The sequence below is a fragment of the Bos taurus genome, chromosome 18, assembly GCF_002263795.3.
Source record: "Bos taurus isolate L1 Dominette 01449 registration number 42190680 breed Hereford chromosome 18, ARS-UCD2.0, whole genome shotgun sequence".
NCBI lineage: Eukaryota > Metazoa > Chordata > Mammalia > Artiodactyla > Bovidae > Bos > Bos taurus.
This window is the reverse complement of record NC_037345.1, coordinates 63,449,882-63,471,731: the sequence shown is the minus strand read 5'-3', so window position 1 is coordinate 63,471,731 and position 21,850 is coordinate 63,449,882. Positions and strand designations below refer to the sequence as shown.

Here is a 21,850-nt window from a genome sequence, read left to right as displayed (position 1 = left end):
TCAGCGGTTGCAGGTACAGCCAAAGGTGAGCTGGTGAGCCCCGAGGGAACTCAGGAAGGAACAGCTGCCGTCCAGCAGCCATCAGACTGCACCCACTCCCCACGGTGAGCCCTGAGGAAACTCAGGACGTGAAAACAGGATCCTGGTCCCAGGGAGCTGAGGTGCACATCAAAGGAATGATTGCAGCGAGCCCAGAGTCTTCCAACTTCCCATACACATGCTAAGTCACGTCTGATTCTTTCTGAACCCATGGACTGTAGCCCATCATGCTCCTCCGTCCATGAGATTCTCCTGGCAAGAATACTGGAGTGGGTTGCCATTCCCTTCTCCGGGGATTTTCTCTACCCAGAGATCAAACTGGGGTTTCCTGCATTGCAGGCAGATTCTTTACCACTGAGCCACCTGGTAGACGAGGACATGCATACACTGCTATGTTTAAAATAGATAACTGGACTTCCCTGGCGGTGTCTAGCAGCTAGGACTCTGTGCCGCCAGTGCAGGGGGCCCAGGTTCAGTTTCTGGTCAGGGAACTAGATCCCACATGCCACAACTAAGATCCTGAGCAGCCAAATAAACAAATATTTAAAAAAATAAAATAGATAACCTACAGGACCTATTGTAAAAAAAAATTAAATAAAATTTTTAAATGCAAAAAAAAAAAAAAAGAGCAGACGGAGTATCCGGGTCCACTTTCTCATCACAGACAAGCAGGAGTTGGGGTGTGGCAGCCCCATGAGGGAACTGTAGACCCCCAGCAAAGGGGTGTAGGATGTGGCCACCTCCGCCAGCAGCACCTCGGGCCCAGGGTCGCCCTCCCGACGAGGCGCCTTCCCTCCCAGGCCTGTGGCTGCCGCACCCGAAGCGGCGGGACGTACAGGACGACCTCGGGGCGGAGCACCCTCTTCAGGGCGGCGTCCTGCAAGAGCTTGGCGCCCTGGAGCCCGACGCCGTTTCCGCTGAGGTCCAGGTACCGCAGGGTCCGGTTGTGGAGGAGCACGGAGGTCAGGGCTGGGCAGCAGATGGAGGTGAACTGGCACTCCTCCAGCCTGCGGGAGGGAAACAGGCCGCGGCTGAGCGATGGCCAGCCGAGCTGTTCACAGCCCGGAAGGCATACTGTGGCCGGAATACCTCATTTCCTTCTGAATAGTCTAATGCTTTCAAACTGTGGTGCTAGAGAAGGCTCTTGAGACTTCCTTGGGCAGAAAGGAGATCCAACCAGTCCATCCTAAAGGAAATCAGTCCTGAATACTCATTGGAAGGACTGATGCTGAAGCTCCAGTGCTTTGGCCACCTGATAAGGACAGCCAACTCATTGGAAAAGACCCTGATGCTGGGAAAGACTGAAGGCGGGAGAAGAAGGGGATGACAGAGGGTGAGCTGGTTGGATGGCATCACCGACTCAATGGGCATGAGTCTGAGCAAACTCTGGGAGTTGGTGATGGACAGGGAAGCCTGGCATGTTGCAGTCCATGGGGTTGCATGGAGTTGGACACAACTTAGTGATTCAACAACAGAAGTTTTACTTTCCTTTTAAAAATTTTATATTGGAGCATAGTTGGTTGGCAATGTTGTGTTAGTTGTAGGTGTTCAGCCAAGAGATTCCCTTGTACATGTACATGTATCTTTTCTTTAAAAAATTTTTTCCCGTTTAGGTTATAGAGTGTTGAGCAGAGTTCTTCTGTGCTACACAGTAGGTCCTTGCTGGTTATCTGTTGTATATATAGTAGCAGTTTTAAAAAATTAAACTACTGTGTAGCACAGGGGACTCTGCTCCATGCTATGTGTTAGCCTGGTTAGGAGGGGAATTTGGGAGAGAATAGATACATGTATATCTATGTTAGGGCCAAGTCCCTTCACTGTTCACCTGAAACTATCACAACATTGTTAATCAGCTATGCTGCTGCTGCTGCCGCTAAGTCGTGTCCGACTCTGTGCGACCCCATAGATGGCAGCCCACCAGGCTCCTCCGTCTCTGGGATTCTCCAGGCAAGAACACTGGAGTGGGTTGCCATTTCCTTCTCCAATGCATGAAAGTGAAAAGTGAAAGTGAAGTCGCTCAGTCGTGTACGACTCTTAGCGACCCCATGGACTGTAGCCCACCAGGCTCCTCCATCCATGGGATTTTCCAGGCAAGAGTACTGAAGTGGGGTGCCATTGCCTTCTCTGGTTAATCAGCTATACCTTAATACAAAATAAAAAAGTTAAAAATAGATTACTTATTAAAAATATAGTTGATTTACAATGTTGTATTAATTTCTGCTGTACTGCAAAATGATTCAAATATACATATATATTTTTTTTTTCTTTTTTTTCACTTATGGTTACCTGGAAATGTATTCCATACTTGCAAATATACTTCACTCAACCTAGGAGATGAATCAATATTTAAATCCAAGACTAAATTTCTGGAGTAAAAGAATTGTGACCTGCAGTGAATTCCCTTCGAGTAGTTAATTATCAACAAAAATGAAATCCATTATCAGGATTAATCCTAGGAATTAAAGATGTAACATAAAGTGATTTAAATGATCTAGACTTAAGTGATGTCACTTACATGTGGAATATAAGAAATCACACAAGTGAGTAAATATGCAAAACAAGAAAACTCACAGATATAGAAGACAAACTAGTGTTAACAAGGGGGAGATGGAAAAAGGGGAAAATTAACTAATTGAATTAAAAGAGACAAACTATTAAGTATAAAATAAGTAAGTAACAAGGATGTATTGTACAACATGGGGAATTATAGTCATCATTTTTATAATAATGTTTAATGGGGTAGACTCTGTAAAAATACTGAATCACTATACTGTATGCCTGAAACTAGTGTAATATGATAAGCAACTGTACTTCAAAAAAAAAAAAACAAAAGCTCACATATCTGAGGGAAAAAAAGATCTAGACTTAGAACCCAGATCATACCAATAGTGAGCAGAAAATGCAGGTAGGAAAGAGGTAAAAAAAAAAAAGAAAAACTGTATATGCATAACTGAATCACTTTGCTGTGTGCCTGAAACTGACACAATATTGTTAATCAATTCCAATACAAAATTTAAAATGAATAAAAAATAAGTCTAAAAAAGTTTCAACCTTTGTTACTGGAGAAGAGATGTTTTTAAATCTTTTCCAAATATCTGGAGTAGCCACTATAACAATTAAAAATAGGGTAGATCCTTTTAAGTCACTGACTAGTATGATGTTGGCATAGAGATGTTATAAGAGAAGAAAGAATTATATACAGAGAAAAGAGTCCCTAAGCATAAACACTGATTTCAGAAGACTCCATCTAAGGCTAAGGTATTAGTCTAAAACTAACACATTTTCTTTATGTTTCACTGAATGGAAGAATTTTTCCTGGAATGATGGTCCTTAAACCCTAGCATTCCTGGGAATCATGGGAGGTGTTTGTGAGACAGGCTGTGCAGGGCCCACGTGATCCAGCAACCCTACGTCTGGGTATGGACCCAAGAAATAGAAATGAGAATATCAGAGTTATCTGCACCTCATGTTCACAGCAGCACTGTTTACAACAGCCATGATATAGAGCACCCTAGATGCCCATCGCCAGATGAATGGATAAAGAAGGTGTGGTATGCACACACCGTGGAATACTACGCAGCCGTGAAGAAGCAGCTGTCACACGTTTACACAACAGCACACGTCGCAGCCACAAAGCAGAAGGAAACCCTGCCGTTTGTGATGACTTGGGTGGACTTCGAGGGCATAATGCTCAATGAGATAAACCAGACACATGCAGGCAAATGATGCAAGAATTTGCCTTTCTAACAACTTCCCAGACAAAAACATTCATAGTGATAAAAAATCCACTTGCCGATGCAGGAGATGTAGGTTTGATCCCTGGGTCAGGAAGATCCCTGGGAAGAGGAAATTGCAACCCACTGCAGTATTCTTGCTGGAAAATCTCATGGACAGAGGAACCTGGCAGGCTACAGTCCATGGGGTTGCAAAGTCGGATGCTACTGAGCGACCACACACACACACACACAGCCCCACAGCCCACAGGGTCACAGAGTCAGACACGACCGAGCAATTGAACAATATTTGAGGACTACAGTCTGAGAACCACTGCTCTGAAGCTTCTAAGTCCTCTACCCAAATGGATGGCAAATCCCAGCAATGCAAAACACGTCCCCACATTCTACCCTGAGAATTTTACAGACCCCGGGTCGCAAAGGAAGCAATGGGGACAGCTTACTCGAGAACCTGGAGGCCAGAGTCAGGGTTCAACAGGGGCTGACACAGCAGGACCACGCCGCTGTCCCTCAGCCTGTTAGCGCCGAGGTCCAGACTTCTCAGGGTTTTATTTTTATCAAGAGCAGATGCTATATCTTGACAGCACTCGGAGGTCAGGGCGCAGTTCCTCAGCCTGCAAAGAAACACCCAACCAAACGCCTTTAAGCTTCTTTTCTGCCTTTTGTATTTTTTTTGTACAACAGCTTTACCTAAATATAATAATTGATGCTTTCGAACTGTGGTGCTGGAGAAGACTCTTGAGGGTCCCCTGGACAGCAAGATCAAACCAGTCAATCCTAAAGGAAGCCACCCTGAATATTCATTGGGTGATGCTGAAAGTGAAGCTCCAATACTTCGACCACCTGATGTGAAGGGAAGACTCATTGTAAAAGACCCTGATGCTGGGAAAGACTGGGGGCAGGAGAAGGGGGCGACAGAGGATGAGGTGGTTGGATGGCATCATTGACTCAACGGACATGAGTTTGAGCAAGCTCCGGGAGACGGTGAAGGACAGGGAAGCCTAGCGTGCTGCAGTAGATGGGGTTGCAAAGAGTTGGACACTACTGAAGTGATTTAGCACACATGCACAGCATCGCTGAAAGGAATTTAGCATGATCTGGTGTTGGAACTGCCTCAAGCTAATAGCTCCTGCAGTGATGAAAAGACGTCAGCATCTCTGACATCTCCCAAAGCCGTGCCTCTGCAATTCCCCGCTGGGTCGCCCGGCACATAATCTGAGAACTCTGTCCCTAGCTAGTTTGCCCCTGAAACTGAAACCACTGCCATCCTCCTCTCTGTTACGCTTTCTTCCAGTATCCGCACAAAGCCACGCGTGCAGTAGGCGCTTGATCAATCCGTGGCGTAAAGGAACATATAACATACACAGGGCAGTCTCTCCCCACCGCCCTATTCTTCCCCAGGGAGTTCCAGAGAGCACACCGCTAGTAAGTCTAGGGACTTACACCAGCCTCTGCAGAGGACACGGAAAGTGTTGCAAGATGTTCCAGAGCTGCTTCACCCCGTCATCCTGCAAGGCGTTTTCTGCCAGGCTCAGGTGGGTCAGACTCTGGTTACTCACGAGAGAAAAGGCAAGACTTTCGCAGGAAAGCGGCGTGAGGTCACAATTCTCCAGCCTGTGGGTGAGACACTCACAGTCGGGATGCAGTTTAATTTGTTCCCTTGACTGGGTTTCTCCTGGTCTCCTGCTGAGACTCAACGGTTTCCATCTGGGCTTCCGATCTAAAGGCAGACGTCTCCTCCCACTTCTGTGACCACCTCTTAGGGCTTCCCGGGTTTAAAGGAGAGGACTGGGGGTCGTGATGTGAGAAGGAATTGTGGATCAAGAAAACAGTTCTAGAGAGGGATGAAGAGGGTAGAAAGCGAGCAGCAGGGACTCTAAGAGTGAAGACATTTATGGAGATGACATGGGAAGAGACAACATCTCAGAAAGTTACAGAAAGATGGAAAGGTGCCCTGAAGACGTAAGGCAGGCCTTGGTGTTAGAGAAGCTAAGATGCAGCGGCTTCCTTGGAGGTCCGGTGGTTACGGCCCTGCGCTTCCACTGCAGGGGCACGGGTTTGATCCTGGGTGGGGGAACTAACCTCCCACATGCCATGTAGCCAAAAGCAGACGAAGAAAACAGCTAAGGTGGAGAGGATGGTTCTGAAAGCGTTTTCATCCACAGCGAGGGAGGGCAGATGTAAATGAGAAAGTGTCTGCTGCTGGGACTTCTCTGGTGGTCTGGTGGCTAAGCCTGCACGGCCCCAGTGCAGAGGCTCAGGTTCGATCCCCAGTCAGGGAGGTCAGTCCCACGTGCTGCAGCTAAGACCGGCTCAGCCAAATAAATAAAATAAAATAAACGTTAAAAGAAGAAAATGGAGGAAAGAAAGTATCTAATGTTGTCATCACTCGGTGTGGTGACAGCTGATCACTGGACTTAGCGTGGTGATCGTTCTGTGAGTTAGAAAGTACCAGGTCACCGGAAACTCACTAAGGTTGTGAGTCAGTTATACTTCAGTTAAAAAATAATCTAGTGCTTGAGTTACACATAAACAGCAGCATGTCATTTTCTCCTCAACAGATGGGCCAAAGCTGTAACAGTAACAAGAGTCTGATGAGAATTTGGTGCGGGCGGATTTTCACACACACCGCAGGTGGGACTGCAAATTGGTACGTGTGGTCTGGAAATGAGCCTGGTAAGCCTGAAGATAAGCACTCTCCGTGACATGGCAGTTCTACGTGTGTGTGTGTGTGTGTGTGTGTGTGTGTGTGTGTGAACAGCTCAGGCCTCAGCGGCAGATAAGACAGACACTTAAACTGTTGCGCGTTCATACATGTTACCACCCAGCACCAAAAAGGAACAGCCTGTAGAAACAACGAAACACAGAAGACGTCAGTTGACTGGGAAAAGCACACACGGCTGATGAGGCCGCTCAAGAGCCCAAGGGCCTGCAGACCCGTGCTCCGGGTCGGGGTCCATGTGTGGCCGTGCCGCGGCAAACACAGGTAGGGAGCCTGAGCCCACCTCCAGATGGGGCGGGGGTCCCGGGGCCAGGGTCACCCGTGAGGAGGGAAGATGGTGCCGGCGAGGTTCCAGTGCGAAGAGGGGCTGACGACGCGCCAGGATGACTGTGCTTCTACCTCCAGGGGCAGCCGGTGCGGACACGTGCTGGGTGAGAGCCCTGTCTGTCTCTGTCTCGCCCTCTCCCTGCCTTCTCGTCTGTCTCCCTGTCTGTCTCTCCATCTCTGTCTGTCTGTCGGTGTCTCTCTCTGTGTGTCTTTCCCTGTCTCTGCCTGTCTCTCTCTCTCTGTCTCCCTGTCTGTCTCTCCATCTGTCTCTGTCTCTCTATCTCTGTCTGTCTGTCTGTCTCTCCATCTGTCTCTGTCTCCCTGTCTCTCCGTCTGTCTCTGTCTCTCTCTGTGTCTCTCTGTCTCTCTGTCCGTCTCTCTGTCTGTCTATCTGTCTCTCTCTCTCTCTCGACCCTTCACTGTCCCCCCCACACCATTAACAACCACAAGACTTTGCTTTGTTCCGTGATGCACTCTCCCCCGTTTTCTGTTTTCCTCCGTCTCCCGACCGTCTGAGGCACAGCACGGCACCCGGTAAGACTCACGACAGCCTCTCCAGCTGGGGCGCCAGCACCGGGGGACACTCCTCGCCCCTCTCCAGGGAGCCACGTCTCAGCATCAGGGTCTTCAGGTGGATGTTCCTCTTGAGACTCCTGGTGAGGTCAGCCCCGTTGCTGGGGTCAAACGGGCAACCTTCCAGCCTGCGGGAGTCACAGCGACAGCAGCCCTGAGCTCCCGGGGGTGTGGTGCCCCCAGCCACCCGACCTCGCATCCTCCTCGGCCCTCGTCCCTCCCCGAGAGCCGCGGGAGGGGGCTTCCATCCTCCCTGGGTGAACCCGCATCCATTCAGCATCTGAACTGCACATCACCAGCGGAAAACGGGCTTCCCTGCTGGCTCAGCTGGTAACGAATCCACTGCAATGCGGGAGACCCCGGTTCAATTCCCGGGTTGGGAAGATCCGCTGGAGAAGAGAAAGGCTACCCACTCCAGGATTCTGGCCTGGAGAATCCCATGGACTGTGTAGTCCACGGGGTCACCAAGGATCAGACCTGACTGAGTGACTTTCACTAGTACAATAGAAAACAACACACGCGGGGCCGTGACGAACTGGCGTGGGGTAACCGTGGGGCTCTAATCCCAGACAGGGACTCCGCCTGCCCTCGAGCACACCTTCTTTCCACACTTATCCGCCAAACCACCTTCAGGATGAAGAACCAGCGGACAGAGTAGGGGCTGCAGGTGGGGGGCGGGGTGGAGGAAATGATGGTTTAAGGGCGCAACCCCCCAGTTATAAGGTGACTGAACTCTGGAGATCACTGGTCCAATCTGCTGATGGTGATTAACTCGAGGGCCGTGTGCACGGACGTGGCTAACAGAGCTGATCTCAAGTGTTTAAATGGCGGCTTGTGAGCCGGCCAAGGGGTTAATTAGCCTGATGGTGGTGAGCGGTTCACAGTGCGTGCATGCATGAGACCATCATCTTAAAAAAGAAGCTGAGTGAACGGTCACAAACAGGAATGAAAGGCTGTCATTTGCAGCAACAGACATGGATCCAGAGATGATCATACTGTGTGAAGTGAGTCAAACACAGACATTTTGGTATCACCTGTATGTGGAATCTGAAGCATAACATGAAAGAATTTATTTACAGAAGAGAAACAGACTCACAAACATAGGAGACAAAGTCACAGTTACTAAAGGGGAAAGGGATGGGGAGAGGCAGAGATCAGGAGTCCGGGATGAACAGGTCTATGTTCAGGACAGATTATGTCCAGAATAGACCACGTTGCTGTACAGCAGAAGCAAAGACAACATTGTAAAGCAACTATAGTCCAATTAAACAATAAAGTAGATGAAGCAACAAGGGTTTCCTCTATAGCACAGGAAACTGTAGGGCTTCCCAGGTTAAGGACCCGCCTGCCATTGCAGGAGACACCAGTTCCATCCCTGGGTCGGGAAGAACCCCTGGAGGAGGGCCCGGCAATCCACTCTAGTATTCTTGCCTGGAGAATCCCCCTGGACAGAGGAGCCTGGTGGGCTACAGTCCATGATGTCGCACAGAGTTGGACAGGACTGAAGCAACTTAGCACAGCACAGCATAGCCCAGGGAACTATCTTCAATATCTCACAATAACCTATAATGGAAAAGAATCTGAAAAAAAAATCTATCTGCAGAACGGAATCGCTGTGCTGTACACCTGAAGCTAACACGATATTGTAAATCGATGACACTTTGATAAGAGAAGAAAGCTGGGTGAAACGAGCAGCAACTGCACACAGTGAGACGTCAGCCAGACTGAGCCTGCGACCAGCGCCCTGGGTGCCGGCGTCCTGTCCCCGCCGCGCCTCGGGCCTCACCTGAGAAACTGCAGAAAACACCATGGGTGTTTCAGGGTGTTGCAGAGAGCATCTATCACTTGGCATCCCACTTCTGTGTCTTGTATTTCCAAGTGTCTCAGGTACTGGTTTTCCACCAAAACTCTGATGATGCCTTCACTCACCACGAGGGAGCCCACACGCTTAAAGCTGAGGAAGCAAGCGGTGTCAGTTATCACAGCGTCCTACGAGCCCATCAACCCTGAACACTCTCTGGAAGGATGGATGCTGAAGCTGAAGCTCCAGTACTTTGGCCCCCTGATGTGAAGACCTGACTCCTTGGAAAAGAACCTGATGCTGGGAAAGAGAAAAGGCGGGAGGAGAAGGGGGAGACAGAGGATGAGATGGCTGGATGGCATCACTGACTCGATGGACATGAGTTTGAGCAAGCTCTGGGAGATGGTGAAGGACAGGGAAGCCCGGCGTGCTTCGGTCCATGGAGTCGCTAAGAGTTGGACACGACTGAGCGGCCGACACTGAGGTCAGGCTGACTGGCACTCACATCAGTTTCCGGAGGTTACAGTGGGGATGCCTCAGCGCTGCGGCAAGAGTCTCCACGGCCTCTGTGTCCATCACACTGTCTCTCACAGTCAGGACTTCCAAACTCTCGTGTGTCTTAAACACAGAGCAGAAGTCTTGCCACCAGAGAGAACGCAAGTCACTGCCTTCTGGTCTGTGTGGGAGTAAAAAAAAAAAAAATAGAAAAAATAGCTCATCATTAGCTATTAAGCTCGAGAAAACCTACCAGCAAACCCAGGACTTGCTTATGATTGTGGATCCCTTTGGGGCTTTCCTGAGATGCCCTCATTTAGAAAGTGGCCCAGGGGACTTGCCTGGTGGCCCAGTGATTAAGAATCTGCCTCGCAATGCAGGGGGTGTGGGTTTCATCCTTGGTGGGAACTAAGCTCCCACATGCCTGCAGAGCAGCAAACCCCCGCGTTACAGCTACTGAGCCCAGGAGGCACAGCTGAAGCGTCTGCGCTGGAGATCCCACATGATGCAAGGAGGGAGCGGCTGCCGCCACCCAGACCCCACGCAGCCAAATACATACTTAAAAAATAAATACAGAGTTGCCCAGCAGAACTGCTCTGAGACTTCTCATTCTATTCCAGGGAGATTTGTGGCCCCACTTACAGTTTAACATGACTGAGGGAGAGAGAGAGCTGCGCTGTGATCAGTCAGGATTTATATGCGGGCAGGTATTAGGTCGCCAGATAGAAACCGTATTCTTACTGTGTGCCTATGAAATTGTCATTAAGGAGAAACGCCTTGAAGCAAGTCAGGGAAGGAGAAGTATCATATGACACCCCTCGTATGTGGGATCTAGAGAGAAATCATGCAAATGAACTTATGAAACAGAAAGAGACTGAACTTATTCAGAGAATGAACTTATGGTCCATTTTAGTCACTCAGTCGTGTCTGACTCTTTGGGAACTTATGGTCAGCAAGGGGGAAGGATGGGGGGAAGGGATGGTTAGGGAATTTGGGATGGACATGCACACGCTGCTATTAAAATGGAGAACCAAAAAGGACCTTCTGTAGACACAGGGAACTCTGCTCAGGGCTGTGTGGGAGCCTGGATGGGAGGGGGCTTGGGGGAGCATGGACACGTGTATATGTAGGGCTGAGTCCCTTCGCTGTTCACCAGAAACTATTGCGGCATTGTTAATTGGCTCTACCACACATAAAGTAAAAATTTTAAAAAGGAAGAAAAAAACTCTATAAAGGAACAGAATAAGGGGAAAGTATCATTATTACTATTAGGGCATGGTGAGCACAGAGTCTAAAGTCTCTCCCAACAGCAGCGTGTTCAGTGGTTTGGCTCCGGTCTTCACCTTCACTCTTCCCCATCACAGACCCCACTGGACAGCATGTGCCTGGAGACTGAAAACATTACAGTGTGTACAGAATGAGGGGGACAGACAGGGGAGCCCCACAGAATGAGGGGGACAGACGGGGGAGCCCCAGAGTGAGGAGCACAGACGGGGGAGCCCCAGAGAGTGAGGAGCACAGACGGGGGAGCCCCACAGAATGAGGGGGACAGACGGGAGCCCCACAGAATGAGGGGGACAGAAGGGGGAGCCCACAGAATGAGGGGGGCAGACGGGGAGCCCCAGAGAGTGAGGAGCACAGATGGGGGAGCCCCACAGAATGAGGGGGACAGACGGGGGAGGCCCAGAGAGTGAGGAGCACAGACGGGGGAGCCCCACAGAGTGAGGGGGACAGATGGGGGAGCCCCACAGAATGAGGGGGACAGATGGGGGAGCCCCACAGAATGAGGGGGACAGACGGGGGAGCCCCAGAGAGTGAGGAGCACAGACGGGGGAGCCCACAGAGTGAGGGGGACAGATGGGGGAGCCCACAGAATGAGGGGGACAGACGGGGAGCCCAGAGAGTGAGGGGACAGACGGGGGAGCCCCACAGATGAGGGGGACAGAGGGGGAGCCCCACAGAATGAGGGGGACAGACGGGGGAGCCCCAGAGAGTGAGGAGCACAGACGGGGAGCCCAGAGAGTGAGGGGGACAGATGGGGGAGCCCCACAGAATGAGGGGGACAGATGGGGGAGCCCCACAGAATGAGGGGGACAGACGGGGGAGCCCCAGAGAGTGAGGAGCACAGACGGGGGAGCCCCACAGAGTGAGGGGGACAGATGGGGGAGCCCCACAGAATGAGGGGGACAGACGGGGAGCCCCAGAGAGTGAGGAGCACAGACGGGGGAGCCCCACAGAGTGAGGGGGACAGACGGGGGAGCCCCACAGAATGAGGGGGACAGATGGGGGAGCCCCACAGAATGAGGGGGACAGACGGGGGAGCCCCAGAGAGTGAGGAGCACAGACGGGGGAGCCCCACAGAGTGAGGGGGACAGATGGGGGAGCCCCACAGAATGAGGGGGACAGACGGGGGAGCCCCACAGAGTGAGGGGGACAGACGGGGGGAGCCCCACAGAATGAAGGGGTGACAGATGGGAGGGAGCCCCAGGTGCGTGGTGGGGAGGGCACTCAGCATAGCAGGAAGGAAGGTGAACTGTGCATCTTGCTTTTTTGTTCCAGGATTTTCTTGATTTTAGTGGAACCCAGCAACCCCAGGCATAGTGTCTGTCCTGTTATTTCCCCCCAGCTTAGGAGTTACTTTCTTTTCCATTTTATGCTTTTCCACCAGCAGTTTGGGGCTTCCTTGGTGGGTCAGCTGTAAAGAACCTGCCTGCCAGTGCAGGAGATGTAAGAGACATGGGTTCGATCCCTGGGTCAGGAAGACCCTCTGGAGAAGGACATGGCAACCCACTCCAGTGTTTTCCCCGGAGAATCCCATGGACAGAGGAGCCTGGCGGGCTACAGTCCGTGGGGTTGCAAAGAATCAGACACGACTTAGCAACTAAACAATAATGGGAGGTTTAGAATGTCACACACTCTTAGACACGTGGGTCAGTGAAACTGTACCAAATGTTCACGACAACCCCCAGCCGAGACATAAATGCTGGTTTCCTGCTTGTGTTTTCAACGAAGCCATATTGTTTCAAGCAGAATTACTCGGAATATGACTAAACACATGCTCTGCAACATTTAACCCAGGACTTCCTTTAGTTGCATGAGAGAGAAAAAAAATACACGAAGTTTCTCTAGTTCACTGACGGTCTCTGGGGTTCAGATAATGAAGTCACCATTGAGCCCACCACTACCAATTCTTTTTTTTTGTTAAACTGGAACGGCCTGTTTATAAGACAAACTCCCGTGCACAAGGGATCAACTCACGACAGGCGGTCACCCTTGATGCCCAGGAGATGCTAGACAAGGCTCCCCAACAGGACCCCGAATCCCACCGAAGGAGAGATTTGAGCACTTACTGGGGGGAAGGAAGAGGGCCTGGTGAGAGGCTGGTGGCTTTGGCGACGGCCCAGGAGATGGTCACTTCTAACTCCCGCAGCTGTCGGCAGAACTTGAGGCAGAAAGCGGAGACCTGCAGGTCTCTGATCTTGCTGATGACCAGCAGAGCCTTACGGTGGTTGTGGAGGATCTGACCCACGAAGACCTCCTCCCGGATCTCGTGCAGACAGTAAAACAGCTGGGGGAGCCCGTGCTGCGGGGTCAGGGGGTCACCGTCGGGCGGCATGGTGGCGACCTTCAGCAGCTTCCTCTTGTTCCCCAGGGACACCTTGCACCCAAACAGCTGCTCCACAGCAAGGGCGCATGTGTCATTCAACAGCCCAAACAGGAACAGCGCCATCCCAGCCAGGTGGTTTTTCCTTCTCCCGGGATGAGCGAGCAGCTGAAAGATGCGGAAGCGATCCAACACTTGGAAATTCCTGAGCCTCTGCGGGAAGCAGAGGACGAACAGCAGGGCGGCAAAGAACTCCTGGAAGCTCGGGTGGGCGAAGGCGATGAGGTCCCCGCCAGCCACCGCCCTCCGGAGGACCCTCACCCCGAGAAACACCTCGACGTCCCTGTCGTCCAGTCTGGCCAGCTTGAGGTCCATCTCACTGAACACCCACTGGTTCTTCCACATGCCCTCCACAGCCAAGGAGCACAGGCGTTTCAACTGCTCCTGGGGGGTCTCGCCGACGACATGCCTCACCCTTGTTGGCAACAGGCTGGAGAGGTAGTGGATGAACACGGCCGTGGCATTGGGGAATGCCCGCGGCAGGCTGCTTCCTCTCTCCATCTGTTGCTTCAGACAAGAGCAGACCAGCCAGCAGATGACGGGGACTCGGCACATGGAGAAGAGGACCGCGTTGCCCATGGCAAAACGCAAGGCTGCGTCGGCATCGCGCCTGTTTTTGAAGTACGACCTGAAGTACCTGGATCTCTCAGGCGCACTGAAGCCCATCAGGGTGATCAGAGAGGGGCTGTTCAGAAAGGGGCCCACGGTCTTCCACAAGCTGAACCTCAGGAAGACGATGATCGTGGCATCAGGGAGCATCCTTTTGCTCAACAGACTGGTCAGGAGGACGGAGCCTGGCATCTTCTGGCTCCAGTCTTCACTCAGGTCCTCCCGTCTGTCTATGAGGGTCAAGGTTAGTTCCTCGAAGCCATCCAGCAGGAGGAGGAGGTGTTCTGGGTGGGAGAGGATCCTAGACGCGAGAGCTGGAGACCCGGACAACTTGCAGGCGATCAGCTCGGAGAAGCTCTGCTCCTCCGGCCGGTCCATCTCCTGGCAGTGGAGGTAGAAAGCGAGCCAGCCCTTGTGGGCGTAGAACTTGTTCTCTGCCCACTGCTGCATCACTTTTTTGGCCACGGTGGTTTTCCCGACGCCGGCGTCTCCCTGGAGGACCACGGTCTTGGGCTGTCTTCCTTGGGGCTTTCTGGGGAGAAGAAGACACTGCAGGAGTGTGTCTTCTCTGCAGGGCTCTTGGTAAAAGAAGTCCACGTTGTTCCCAGGCCAAGATGTCCTGTCCCACAGGGTTGAGTGCTCACTCATCACACGTGCCTTGTACTCCCGAATTTTATCTGCAGGAACGAGACAGGGGAGACACAGGGTCCAGCATCAGCTGTTCGTGAGAACTAACCGATCAACCAGAGAACGAGCCTCCGTGTCTACCGTAGGCTCTGGGACACAGGTGCACTGATGAGGCACTTGTCCTGCAAGCCCTGGTGTTCCAGGGGCTAAGGCTCAATCCTCCCAATGCAGGGGGCACAGGCTTTGTCCCTGGTCAGGGAACTAGACCCCACATGCCGCAACTAAGACCTGGCACAGCCAAAAAAAAAAAAAAATTACGAAGAAAAAAAAAGACTGAATCCAACCGAGAGAGAGAAGGATGGTGGCTGGACTTCCTCCTGAGATGAGTTCACAAGCGCTCCTTTATCTGAAGTTCTGATTCACAGAAGGGACACTGGGCACACCCGTTTGCAGTGCCCCCCACCTCAGGAAGCCAGCATCTCATCCCAACCCACCGCCTCTTGTCTGCCAGGGTCTACACAGGGCCAGCACGTACCAGACTCATCTTCCTCCAAAGTCAGCTCCCTCTTTCTCAGGCTCAAGGCCTCTGGTTCCAAGTTAGGTAAAATTTCTGGAACAGACCAAAAAAACAAAAAGGAGGCTGCCTCATAGGCATGACAAGATGGACAGAAAGACAGAGCCGCCCAGAGGCAACAGGGCCTTTAAGGAGAGTGGCGGCCAGGCCATCCACAAGTCTCATCCTCTCATCTCCTTGGCGCAGGGAGAGGAAAATACCTGGGCTTCCATCACCATGTTGGGAGGTGAGAACGGTGCAGAGGCAGACGGTACCGGGAAGGGTGTCTGTGTGTGTGTATTCAGTCGCTTAGTCGTAATGTAAAGCCAATGTCAAAAGGGTGGGGAGGGGAGGGAAGTTCTAGAATAAAAGTGTTTTAAAAGCTGTAATGCATGCATGCTAAGTTGCTTCAGTCGTGTCTGACTCTTTGTGACCCCATCGACTGTAGCCTGCCAGGATCCTCTGTCCATGGGATTCTCCAGCCAGGAATACTGGAGCAGGTTGCCATTTCCTTCTCCAGGGGATCTTCCTGACCCAGGGATAGAACTCGTGTCTCTTACATTGCAGGCGACTTCTCTACCACGGAGCCGTCAGGGAAGCCCGTACATGTGTGTGTATGTCTGTGTGTACACACACACACACACATATACACTCCACTTCTTTCCCTTGTTCAGCTGGTCCACAGGAGCGGCTGAGAAAGCGCTGAGTTCTCCAGCCCCCAAGCCCACCCCCAGCTCTGTTCTAGATCCCCTCTCACCGTTCAGCTCCCTCTGCGTCTGAAGACACAGCTCTGTCTGGTTCATCTTGGCGAAGATGTCACGAGCCATCTCCCAGGCGCGTTGTCCCGGGAAGTACTCAGTGAGCAGATGAACCAGCTCCCCGCAGCGGGCTGACTTCAGCTGGTCCCAGGTGAGCGGGCTGCAGCCGGGTCTGGGGTTCTCCTCCACCAAAAGCTGCTTGAACCTTTGTAGATGCTCCGCGCTTACAGAAAGCATGAAAGGCATGACTCCGTTTCTGAAGGGGAGGGTGGAGGAGGAGGAGGACTCCAGCGAGGGAGGGGAGACACCAGAGGGGGACAGAGGGGAGGACGGGCAGGAGGAGGGGTCAGAGCTCAAGTTCATGTCGCCCATGGTCACTCAGGGTTGGGAACTGCAGCACCAGCGGGCAGAGGGGACCAGCTGGAAGAGAAGACAGAGGCAGCCTGTGGAGACATGAGGTTACAGAATGTGAGAGCACCATCCCGGGGAGGAGGTTTATTTAGACTTGATGGAGCCTGGAGGCTTCCCTGGTGGTCCAGACCTAAAGAACCCGCCTGCAGTGCAGGAGACCTGGGTTCCATCCCTGGGCAGGGAAGAGCCTCTGGAGGAGGAAATGGCAACCCACTCCAGTGTCCTTGCCTGGAGAATCCCATGGACAGAGGAGCCTGGCGGGCTGCAGTCCACGGGGTCACGAAAGGGTGCGATATGACTGAGTGACGAACACTGTAACCGGTGAAGCCTGTCACGTGCTGGATTTTCTCTTTCCCTCCCTTCCTGGGAAACTCTCTGTCCTGTGGAAAGACCTGGGGTCCATCCGGTGCTGGGGCTCAGCATTTAGACTCAAATCCACTCTGGCGTTTATTCTTTTCTCACCTTTGATGGCGGGAATCTTATCATAGCTGCCGGGCACGGTTCTCAGAGAGACACCCCCAGAGGTACATTTAAGACAGCGCCTGGTACATCAAAGCTTCCGAGAAGGACTCGGGCTTCCTTCTATACCATGGTTATTTTAAAGACTCACAATAAAAAAAAAAAAAAAAACAAGCTAATGTCAAAAGGGTGGGGAGGGGAGGGAAGTTCTAAAATAAAAGTGTTTCAAAAGCCGTAATGCGTGCTTGCTAAGTCGTTTCAGTCCTGTCCGACTCTTTGCAACCCTGTGGACTGTAGCCCGCCAGGCTCCTCTGTCCATGGGATTCTCCAGGCAAGAATACTGGACTGGGTTGCCATTTCCTTCTCCAGGGCATCTTCCCAACCCAGGGATCGAACCTGCGTCTCTTACGTCTCCTGAATTGGCAGGCAGGCTCTTTACATCAGTGCCACCTGGGAAGCTCAAACCCTGTAATAAGCGGATGCAATTTGTGCTCCTAGTTTAAATAAGACAGCTGTAGGAGATATTCTTAGGACAGCTGGGGAAGTTTGAATATGGATTTGATAATATATGGTATTAAAGAATTAATGTAAATATTTTTTAAAAGGTATGTATGTTATTCCCTGCTACCTGTCTTCTCCACATCACATCCTTCTTCCACCGGCTTGCACCGGATTTATTGTGTGTAAAGAGCGGAATGTGGAGGAAGAGAGAATGAAGTCTTTATCAGGAGGGGCTTGAGTCTCGGTCTACTTATGCTCACATCCTATTGCTTCTCCGAGTTTTTTTGTTTTTTAAGATTTTGGGATGTGGACCATTTTTAAAGTCTTTATTGAGTTTGTTACCATAATGCTTCTGTTCCATGTTTTGGATTTTTGGCCACAAGGCACGTGGGATCTTAGTCCCCTGACCAGGATGGAACCCGCCCCCTCCCGCCCCCGCACCGGGAGGTGGGGTCTCAACCGCTGGATCACCAGGGGAGCCCGTCTCTGAGTCATCTTTCCTTATCATCCTTCAGCGCTCATCCCCTCATCCGGGAACTTCCCGGTTGCTTAAGTCATCCTGTGCTGGGCGCTGACTCAAAGTTCTCTCTCTTTCCCTTTGCAGCAGGGGTTGTGGATAATTGCAAGCTCCCTGTGGATAAGAACCACCTCCACTCTTGACTCCGTTATTCTGCTATTTGAGCAAAAAGAAGAAGCCTAGGTTAAGAAAAAGGGAAGATCTTCAATATAACAACCGAACTTCACACCTCGAGGAACTAGAAAGAGAAGCGTGAATGCACGGGTCTGATCCAGTAACTGTGGGAAAGTGCCGTGGAAGATTAGGACGTAGAAAAGGAAAACAACCCACTCACCCCGAAGGGAGCTAGGCTTCCTGGCTCCTTCCTGTCACAGACATCTCCCAAAGCAGAAAGAGAAGGCGCTGGGCCGGCCCGCCGTCCACCTTTATAAGCTCTGGGCACCGCTCAGCTTCCGCCCTCGTTTCCCATTGGCTGCGGCTGGCACGTTGCCGCCTCCTCACCGCACAAGCTGGAAAGCATTTAGCATTCTGAGTGGGAGGGCCTGGGCTGCAAGGCTTATCCTCACGGGTGCTCCCATTTGGGAAGGACCTGCGCCCCTGCCTCTTCGATTCAGCAGAACAAGCAACTTTAGAAAATGACAGGTTTGGGGAGTTCCCCCGGACTTGTAGAGGGCAAAACGCCTGTCCTCAGCACAAAGATGCTGCATCCAGCGGTAAACCTCTAGAGCCATTAACCGGATGATCTTGTTCCCATGACCATCACCCCTAGTTGGAATGTAATTTCACTGAGCAAAAGGAAGGTTTTGGCATCAGCAGGTCCTAATGTGGGTCTCCCCAAAACAGACCCTCTCAGAGGGAGACCCAGAGACAGAGCATGTCAGAATATCACACACACATCATGGTCATAGCTTTTCCACAAAATCTGTTGGGTTTTCCAATATGTAATCAAGAATCTGCATATACAGCTTTACCTGTTCTTTTCCAGGCCTTACGCCTTGCTGTAATTGCTTCCTCATTGCTAAATTTAAAACTAATTACAATTGCCCATTGCCTGGATCCTCAGCCTATTAAAGGTGGAAGGCGGGGCACATTGTGGGTTATCCTCAAATATCCTTTGGTATTGATTTCTAACATAATTCCACAGTGACAAGAGGACAGACTTTGTATGCTTTCAAAACCTTTAGACCGTGACATTTTTTTTCACCTGGTTTACATCCCTGGATATGTTCAGTCCTAAAGGAAATCAACCCTAAATATTCATTGGAAGGACTAAAGCTGAAACTCCAGTACTTTGGCCACCTGATACAAAGAGCTGACTCATCGAAAAAGACCCTGATGTTGGGAAAGATTGAAGGCAGGAGGAGAAGGGGACGACAGAGGATGAATGGTTGGATGCCATCATGGACTCAATGGATATGAGTCTGAGTAAACTCCGGGAGATGGTGATGGACAGGGAGGCCTGGTGTGCTGCGGTTCATAGGGTTGCAAAGGGTCATACACGACTGAGCAACTGAACAACAACACGTTCCAGTGTCTCCTAGTGTATACTCCATGGGAACTTGAATAGAATTTATTCCCTGCTGTTGTGTGAAAACTGTATAAATCTTAATTGTTGAATTGGTTCATAGTGCTTTTTAGATCTATAGTATCCTTCTATGGGCTTTCCCAGTGGCTCAGCGGTAAAGAATCTGTCTGCAATGCAGGGGTTGCAGGAGATGCAGCTTTGATCCCTGGATCAGGAAGATCCCCTCAAGTAGGAAATGGCAACCCACTCCAGTATTCTTGCCTGGAGAATCCCATGGACAGAGGAGCCTTGCAGGCCACAGTCCATAGCGTTGCAGAGTCGGACACGACTGAAGCAACTTAACATCACACACACATAGACTTCTTTCTGTCTATTCATTCTATTGATTTCTGAGAGTTTAATATTGAAACTCCAACTAAAAGTCTTAATTTATCTACTTAAAAAATAATTGCAATAGATAGTGGAATTACATGTAACTTCGTTCTTAGCGACCCCATGGACTGCAGCCTACCAGGCTCCTCCATCCATGGGATTTTCCAGGCAAGAGTACTGGAGTGGGGTGCCATTGCCTTCTCCTAGTCTGTTTCTCAAGTCTACTGTAAATGTGCTATCCTACTTGCATACTTTAAAAGATTTTTTTAAAAAGTGGGGGAAAGGTGGATGGTGGGGCAGACCAAGTGCATTTTCCTTCTGCTTTGGGAGATGTTTATGACAGGAAGGAGTCAAGAAGCCTACTTCCCTCCAGGGGTGAGTTAAATGAGTTATAATTGTTCATTAAAATCACTAATTTAATTGGTAATACAATAGTAAATAGTGGTGGTATAAAGACTAAGCTGCCTTGATCCTGACTTCAGTGGAAAAGCCTCTGTGTATCTGATGGAATGGGTCCACGGGTGGTTTTCCTTGCATTGGGAGAAGAAATGGTTCCAGATGTGGTTGTGATTTTCAGACCTCATGGACTCTTTTTTTTTTTTTTTTATTGAAGCATAGTTGATATACAATGCTGAGTTCATTTCTCTTGTACAGCAAAGTGATTCAGTTACACGCAGACACATACATCCTTTTAAATAGTCTTTTCCATGATGGGTTATCCTGGGAAGTTGAATACAGTCCCCTGAGCTCTGCAGTACGACCTTATCCCTCTATAATCTTTCGCCTCTGCTAATCCAAAGCCCCAGTCCTCCCCAGCCTCTCCCTTGGCAACCACCAGTCTGTTCCCTATGTCGGAGTCTCACAGACTCTTCATTCGTCTCCTCTTTCATCATCCTATTAAGATCTCTGCACACCCCACCCTGCCCTGAAGATGGTTGTTGTTGTTTTTCAGCTGCTAAGTTGTGTCCGACTTTGCGACCCCATGGACTGCAGCACGCCAGGCCTCCCTGTCCATCACCAACTCCCGGAGTTTACTCAAACTCATGTCCATCCAGTCAGTGATGCCATCCAACCATCTCATCCTCTGTCGTCCCCTTCTCCTCCTGCCTTCAGTCTTTCCCAGCATCAGGCTCTTTTCCAATGAGTCAGTTCTTCTCATCAGGTGGCCAAAGTATTGGAGTTTCAGCTTCAGCATCAGTCCTTCCAATGAATATTCAGGAGTGATTTCCTTTAGAATGGACTGGTTGGATCTCCTTGCAGTCCAAGGGACTCTCAAGAGTCTTCTCCAACACCACAGCTCAAAAGCATCAATTCTTCGGCGCTCAGCCTTCTTTATGGCCCCACTCTAGGACAGGTATTCACACCACTGGCCTCCTGCTGATGTGGGAGATTTCATTTACATCAGCTGGGTTTTAATTAGAACCTCCAACTCTGCATCCCTCTCTTAGCCGGGACAACTTACACCTGGAAGAAAAGGACTCCAGGATCACCTATGGCAGGTGGCTTCTCCACCCTCCGGAGACGCGGCTGCGACGGAGGGGGCGGGACACCCGTAGACAGACCTGATAGGAGCTGGAGGGGCCCCGGGGCCAATCACAGGCTGGGGAGGGGTGGGGCAGACTGCTTCGGGTCCGGAGTCTGCGTTCTAGAAACTCGCAAGAGCTGAGAAGACAGCTTGGTGAGTGAGGTCTCCTTACTCTGGCTTTTTATTTCTTTTCTTTTTTTAAACAGCTTTGTTGTGATGGATTTAAAGGTAAGGGGGAAAAAAAACCCAGCTATATTAAGGTATAATTGAATACGAAAAAAAAAAAAAAAATCCAACCCTTAACACTGCAAACATTTAACAAGCATCTTCATGAATGTGGACACAGACAAGGGGAGACGTAGCCAGAACCTGCAGAAGTTTCTTTGCAGGGTCTGTGTGTGTGGCGGGAACGTTTAACATGAGGCTGATCCTCTTACAATCTTCAGGGTACAAACGAGTATAGATGACTGGGGGCCCTTTGCTGTAGGGCACATCCCCAAACTAATTCCTCCTGCATGAGTTGCATTTACTCTGTGGGAGATACATAGTAATACAATAGGATCTTAGCCTTAAAAAGGAAGAAAAAAATAAAAGTGTTAGTTGCTCAGTCGTTTCTGACTCTGTGAGCCCGTCAGGCT

General features: G+C 50.7%; 1 protein-coding gene across 1 annotated transcript; it reads right to left on the bottom strand.

Moving 5' to 3' along the window:
• NLRP8 (NLR family pyrin domain containing 8) lies at positions 1–16,383 on the bottom strand. The gene is made up of 11 exons (XM_059877338.1): positions 15,902–16,383; positions 15,127–15,201; positions 13,042–14,641; positions 9,702–9,872; positions 9,182–9,349; positions 8,007–8,056; positions 7,368–7,680; positions 5,217–5,387; positions 4,217–4,387; positions 795–1,046; positions 1–64 (listed from the first exon to the last, which is right to left on the bottom strand). Exons 1-11 carry the CDS (start codon positions 16,272–16,274, stop codon positions 1–3), a joined length of 3,408 nt encoding a protein of 1,135 aa, XP_059733321.1. The 5' UTR covers positions 16,275–16,383.
• Between the last annotated feature and the right edge of the window lie 5,467 nt (positions 16,384–21,850).

Coding starts and splice junctions, on each gene's coding strand:
- NLRP8 (XM_059877338.1), bottom strand. CDS start 16,274: ATGGGCGACATGAACTTGAGCTCTGACCCCTCCTCCTGCCCGTCCTCC. Junction 15,202..15,901: donor GACGCAGAGGGAGCTGAACG/GTGAGAGGGGAT, acceptor GGTCTGTTCCAG/AAATTTTACCTAACTTGGAA. Junction 4,388..5,216: donor TGTCCTCTGCAGAGGCTGGT/GTAAGTCCCTAG, acceptor GTTTCTTTGCAG/GCTGAGGAACTGCGCCCTGA.